This window comes from Alnus glutinosa, chromosome 6 (genome assembly GCF_958979055.1).
Source record: "Alnus glutinosa chromosome 6, dhAlnGlut1.1, whole genome shotgun sequence".
NCBI lineage: Eukaryota > Viridiplantae > Streptophyta > Magnoliopsida > Fagales > Betulaceae > Alnus > Alnus glutinosa.
This window is the reverse complement of record NC_084891.1, coordinates 21,249,060-21,255,901: the sequence shown is the minus strand read 5'-3', so window position 1 is coordinate 21,255,901 and position 6,842 is coordinate 21,249,060. Positions and strand designations below refer to the sequence as shown.

Sequence of the window (6,842 nt, the reverse complement as noted above, 5' to 3'; positions counted from 1 at the left end):
GTTCTAGACGGTTTTAACAAAATTGGCTGGAAATAAAATTTACCGACGGTTTTAAAAAAACCGCCTATAAATTTATAGACTTTTTTTATAAAACCGTTTGGAATTTTATGGACGGTTTAATTAAACCGTCCATAATAAATTTTTTCCAAACGGTTTCAAAAACAACCGTCTGCAAATTTTATTTTCTAGACGGTTTTAGAAACGGTCTAGAAAAAAACGGTCTATAAATGCCTTTTTTTTTGTAGTGCGTGTAGGGTATGCAAAGTGTAAAACCGTCCTTCGACCCTAAACAACACTTAGAGAGGAGTCAATAGGTTTCTATTGCAATCCAATGCCAATTTTAAATTATTAATCACATAGTCAATTGAACAGTAAACAACCACACATTATTATCAAATCAAGTAAATCATACACTAACAAACACACAATTTTGTTGATGAAGAAAAGGCCGTTGAAAAACTCTTCAAATCTAAAACACTTAGGGCCAGCCAAACCCAACAAATTAATTCACTATAGAAGGTTCAAATTACAAAACCTTTGTAAATAGACCTTACTTATAGTGAAAAACAACCATATTTCCTCTGGCCAATCTTCTACCTTATTTGCTCTTATGCTCCAAAACTCTAGTGGCAAAAGATTAACTATTTTTGTGTGTGGTTTTATCAAAATCAAAGAGAGGTTTGGAAGTCGAGGCTTAGGCTCCGTTTATTTCAAGGTAAAATGTTTTTCGTCGAAAAATATTTCAGGTAAATCATTTTTCAAGAAATTTGTTTTTGCCGGAAACATTTTTCAGCGTTTGGCGCTCACGGAAAATCACAAATATTTTTATATTTTCATTCAATTATATTAATATGTAAAAATCAATTTTTATTCACAACATTAAAATATTAATATAATAATTCTTTTAAAAATAATTAACATAAAAATTTGAATTATGGCGTTGATCCAACGATTTGAGAATGAGAAGCTCAAACTTGAAAAATAGTTTACGATAAAAATCAAAACCATTTTAAGGAAATTAAAAAAAAAAAATTGATAAAAAAACTTCAATCAAACGAAAAAGGTTTTCAATTGATTATTATTTTTCGTCATACTAAACACCAAAAAAATATGAAAAATGTTTTTCAAAAACCGTTTTAGGCTAAAACAAATAGAGTATTAGACTACTGAGTTCTCAATTTTTTTTTTTTTTTTTTTTTTGTGAGTACATTGTGAAGAAAACAAAAACTTAAAGAATAAAGAAAGTGGAGGGGGAGTCTTTTCCAAAACATGGAGGAAAAGATGAGGATAGAGGGGAAAGAATGGGAATGCAGCCAGAATGAATTCTGGTTGCGGCCCAATTTGCCACATGATGGGCACAGAAGTTTGCACTTCAGTTTACATGACTAGCTTTCCAGCTAGCTGTTGGTGGGATGATGGAGTAAATGATGGAAATGGTGGAAGCAATGCGCCAATCAATAGTAATTGCTGGTTGTTGAAGCGCCATTGTAACATTGAGAGAATCACCCTCTAAGATAAAAGAGGGTAACCTTAACGAAACTGGCAAATGAGCAGCCAGAAGAGCAGCAGTAGCCTCACCATAAAGAGCAGAACAAGGAGGGCGAATGATGGAGGAACACTTGAGTATAGAATCAGTGGAATCTCTACAGACTGCAGCTTGAGCAGAAAAAGTAGGCCTGATAGCAGTATCATAGTTGATCTTGAAAAATGGAGGAGAGGGACTCTTCCAGACTTCAGGAGTTTTATCATATTTGGTTTTCCACGCTGAAAAGTGTTCCTTGGCTGTCTTGTTGATAGTAGTTGATATAAGAAGAGCATTCGGGATAATGTCATCATGATAAGCTTTATTCCTGGTAAACCAAAGGTAATCACAAGCAACAGTAGCAAATATTTGAAACCTATGAGTCTCTGCTGGAGGGACTCCAAGCATACGGTGTGGGTGAAGAATAATAAGGAGCCAATCTGTCATGTTAGTAACATTTAAAGCAATTGTATCCAAAGGCCAAAAAGATTGGCGCCAAACCACACGAGCAATGGGACAAGTGAAAAAGAGATGAAAAATGGAGTCTGTTGGATAAGAGCAAAGGGAGCAACTAGTGTCTGATAGGGAAGCAGGGATGGATTGAGAAATACGAAATTTTGTGGGGATAATATTCCAAACCATCTTCCAAAGAAATAGTTTTAAACGATGATTCAGCTTAAGCTTCCAGAGAGCTGTCCAACAAGATTTGGGGAGAGGTGAGGGAGTGGAAGGGGAGAAGGAGCTAATGAGGTGATGTGTAGATTTGGTTGAGAAAACACCAGTGGTTGAAGGGGACCAGAGAAGGGAGTCAAAGTGGGTACGAATCTGAATTTTTAAAATTTCAGAGGTGGTAGTGGGGTCGAACAAGAAATGCAAGAGATTTAGCTTCCAGGACATGGTAGGAGAATGAATAAGATCAGAAATGGCTAAAGGGTGATTAGAGGGGATAGAAGCCAATCTTGGTATAGGCGTAAAAGAAGGTAATGTTGGAATCCATGGTGTAGACCATATAGGGAGACATGAGTGATTATGAGGAATAAAACAAGCTCCAGCAGAAATGATAGGGAGAGTAGCCTTGATGCCATTCCAAATCCAGGAACCAGATGTAAAAGGAGAGGATAAGAAATTACCATACCTGATGTACTTATTCTGAAAAAGAGAAACCCATAAGCTGTTGTGGTTTGAGAGCATTTTCCAACCCAGTTTCGAAATCAGAGATAAATTCACATCTTTCATAAGTCTGAATCCAAGGCCACCTTGATCTTTTGGCAAACATAAAGAAGCCCAAGATTTAAGTGAGAGATTGCGGGCTTTGTCCTTTGGGAAACCCCACCAGAAATTTTTAAAAGCCCTGTCCAATTGTTTACAGAAACCATCTGGGAACAGAAAAGAACTCATGGCATAGGAAGGAATAGCAGAGACCACGGTTTTAATCAAAGTAGTTTTACCAGCTTGTGACAGAGTTTTGGATCTCCAACCATCGATTTTCCCATTTACCTTATCTAAGATATCTGAGAAAACAGCTTTTTTAGAATTTCCATACAGGATACGGAGCCCAAGGTGTTTAGCAGTAGCTGGGGTGGTTTGGTAAGGGAGAAAGTTTCTGATAGCCAAAATAGTGGAAGCAGCTGTGTTCTTGCTAAAAAGGATATTGGATTTACTAGCATTGACAGTCTGTCCCGACCAAAAGCTATATTTGTTGAGGCACTCCTTAATAATAATTGCTTCACTAGAGGTGGCAGTGGTGAAAATAACAAGATCGTCAACAAATAAAAGATGGTTTAAGGGAAAACAAGATCTAGCTATTTTGAAACCACGAAGACGTTGATGAAACAGTCGGGAGAGAACTTCAGTGCCAATAATAAAGAGAAATGGGGATAGGGGATCACCTTGACGAAGACCCCTAGATGGGGAAAACAAACCAAAAGGGCTGCCATTCAGAAGAACCGAAAAGGAAGAGGTCGAAATGCAGAGCCTGATCCAGTTGATCCAGGTGGGATGAAATCTAAGTTTCGTAAGAATAGCTAGCAGAAAAGACCATTCCATCTTGTCAAAAGTTTTTTCCATATCAATGTTAATAGCCATTAGGCCCCCTCTACCCCTTTTGGATTTGAGAGTGTGGAGCATTTCATGAGCCAGTATAGAATTGTCCTGAATATGGCAATTAGGAACAAAGGCTGTCTGAAATGGAGAGATAATATTGTTGAGGAGAGGCTTCAGCTTATTTGCAAGCAGCTTTGAGATGATCTTGTAAATAATATTACAAAGGCTGATGGGGCGGAAGTGATGCACCGAGGAGGCACCCAACTTCTTTGGAATTAATGCTATGAAAGTGTGATTCTGTTCCTTAAACAGATGATTATTCCTGAAAAAATTCCAGACAGCTTGAAGAACAGTCAGTTTAATACTATCCCAATATTTCATGTAAAAAAGAGCTGTAAAACCATCAGGGCCAAGAGCCTTAGAGGCACCCAAGCTGGCAAGAGCAGCATGAATTTTAGTTTCAGTCGGAATAGCACATAACATACTATTTTCTTCAGCAGAGACAGAGCAGTGAAAAAGATCTAATAACTCATTGTTAGCAGTAGGATTTGTGGAGGCAAAAAGATGCTTGAAATTTGAAACAAAACAATCACCAATAGAATTCCTATCTGAAATCCATCCATCATTGGAGGAATGTAGAAGATCAATAGCATTTCTTCTTCACCGAATAAGGGTGCTAGTATGAAAAAATCGAGTGTTAAGATCCTTACAAGTCAACCAAAGTTCTCTAGATTTATGTTTCCAGAGGGATTCTTCCTGAATCAGATATTCATCTAAGAGGGATTTGATAAGTAGTGCTTATTCCAGTGTTTGATAGCCTGCTTTGTGTTCTTTAATTTTTTCATCAAGCAAAAAGCTGGAGAGCCAGACACAAGAATTGACCAGGCTTCATTTATGACCACTCCACAAGTGGGATCTCTTGTCCAAAATTCTTCAAAGCGAAAAGGCCGAGGGAGAGAAGGGGATGTAGATGATGTATCTAAGAGCAGAGGGTTATGATCAGAACTATGAGCTGGCAAATGAGTAACAGAGAAAGAAAGGAAGTGTTGAATCCATTGATTTGTAGCGATGCCCCGATCAAGACGTTCTTTAATCAAACAATGACATTGCCGGTGGTTAGACCACGTATAGGGGTTACCAGAAAAACCCAGGTCAATCATACCAAACTGATTCATAAAAGAGCTAAAAGTATTCCTGGAGAACATTGGTAAAGGTCTACCGCCCAATTTGTCATGTTGAGCAGTTATAGCATTAAAATCACCAATACAAAGCCAGGGAAAATCACAATTATCTTCGAAAACAGCTAGAGTGGTCCAGAAATCAGAATAGGATTTCTGATAAGGGGGTCCATAAACAAACGAAATCAACCATTTTACAGAAGGGGCGTCTGAGGAACACCAAGCACAGATCATATCATGAGATACATAGAAATCAGAAAGGGTAATATCATTTTTCCAGGCAAGAAAAAGACCCCCTCGAGAGCCAGAGGGAGGAGCCTGAACATTCATACTGTAACCAAGCTGAATCAATAAAGAACTAGCTGTTGAAGATGCAGTCTTTGTTTCAAACAAAAATATAATATCAGGATTGTTCTTCCTTATCAAAGCCCGGCCGTAAGCTACGAATAGTAGAGGAGTGAGCCAAACCTCGACAATTCCAAGATAAAATTTTCATGTTGTACAGAAACTAACAAGAAATCCAATGGCCCCAAAACACAGAACTGCCAAAAAACACCAGGCAAAGGCAAAACACCAAGAAAAAACCAGAGAAAACCAAAAACACTTCACAGATCAAAAACCTGGGAGAAAGTCGTACTGATCACGAACAATAACCAATTTCGCAGTCCAGGGACTCGAAAATTCCAGCACTGCACCACCGACGGAGACCGAAAGTAGCCACCACCGCCAGAAAAATGAAAAAAGCCTTGAGAGGAATCGTGGTAAAGCAGCAACAGAGAGGAGAAACAGAGAGATGCTTGTGCAAAGGGAGCGCTAAAGAGTAGCAAATAACGAAAGGGAAAGGAAGAGGGCCACACAGTGCTGAAAGAACGGCATAGAAGAAGTTGTAAAGAGGGAAGATAGGTAGAGAGACCTAATTTTTACTTTCTCTGTGGTTAGAGAGAAGAGGAGGATTTCTAGTGGAGAAGGTGTTGAAAAAATGAAGATGTTGTAGTGGATTGAACCAGATGTGGAAAAGGAAAATACAGACGGGAGATAGGTTCAAGACCTAATTTTTCCTTAACTCAGTAGAGAGAAGGCGGAGAGTCTCTCTCTAGGAGAGCAGGGTGTATTTTAACATTTCTGAGTTCTCTATTGGATCACACAAACAATGGCATAAGCCTCCTTGAAAGTTGTGCATAGCACTCACGTCTGAGTGTTTTAGTTAAATTAAAACGCTAAACAATGTACTTATGATGACGGTGTCCGGACAGTTGAGTGAGCTCATCCGGACCATGCTAGGGTTTCATGGAGTCTTGCTTGGCGGCGTCTTCACTTCCATCGATCGTCCAGGTGAACAGGCAACAATGCCTGAATTTAATGTTTAGTTCGTCCGTACCTACCAACGAACAGGCCAGCAATTGAGCAATTCTCTATGTCAACTACTTTTTAGCTCATTTGGACTTCTATGGAACGAATATGAAAACAAGACATATTGTGTAACAGTAAAACCTGCTCGTCCTGACATCCTTCCAACTGAGGTTACGAACGAGTGCTTCTGCTAAACTTTTCCATTAAGCTCGTCTAGATGTCTATCGAACGAGCTTACCAAATGAGTCATCTTACCATCCAACTCGTCAAGACACTTGATTAGATTCTGAGTACAACCTTCAAGAACCACTTGCCGCCAAGTTCAGCCAATGACCTTCGTGGCCCTGCCAATCGGCAGATCCAGCTTTGAAGATTCCACATCAGCCTTGATCTCTGCCATACGAGGCTCCATACACATCCATACGTGTCCAGAAGGTTCTGTTGCTCCGGTCAATCGTAGCATGCACGCACTTACACGCGCCTCTCTAACCCTCCACGTGCCGACTAAAGTTTTCGTGCATCTATCCCTGTGCCACACGTGCTTCACTCACGCTTCCCGGATCTGATCCAAAACCGGGCCAACTGGATTACAGACCAGTTTGAATCTGGGTTTCAGACCCGCTCGGCCAAGTTCAACCCAATTATTCGGGTCAAACCGTCCCGGTGCACGGGGTTCTTGTACAGTTTGATTGGGTTTTCGGCCGGTTCATCTTGTTTCCAGCCTTATTCAATCAGGTTCACTTGGTTTC

The 6,842-nt window shown here is 39.6% G+C and overlaps 1 protein-coding gene across 1 annotated transcript; it reads right to left on the bottom strand.

Moving 5' to 3' along the window:
• Positions 1-1,372: 1,372 nt before the first annotated feature.
• LOC133871605 (uncharacterized) lies at positions 1,373-6,493 on the bottom strand. Its single transcript, XM_062309031.1, has 4 exons — positions 6,428-6,493; positions 5,364-5,556; positions 4,704-5,183; positions 1,373-4,173 (listed from the first exon to the last, which is right to left on the bottom strand). The coding sequence occupies exons 1-4, from the start codon at positions 6,491-6,493 to the stop codon at positions 1,373-1,375; spliced, it is 3,540 nt and encodes a 1,179-aa protein (XP_062165015.1).
• Positions 6,494-6,842: the final 349 nt, after the last annotated feature.

Excerpts from the sequence above, each read along its gene's own strand:
- LOC133871605 (XM_062309031.1), bottom strand. The coding sequence starts at position 6,493 with ATGGCAGAGATCAAGGCTGATGTGGAATCTTCAAAGCTGGATCTGCCG. Across the intron at positions 5,557-6,427 it reads CGATTGGCAGGGCCACGAAG|CGCTCCCTTTGCACAAGCAT; the intron begins GTCATTGGCTGA and ends GCTACTCTTTAG. Across the intron at positions 5,184-5,363 it reads TCAGTACGACTTTCTCCCAG|CTTACGGCCGGGCTTTGATA; the intron begins GTTTTTGATCTG and ends TACTATTCGTAG.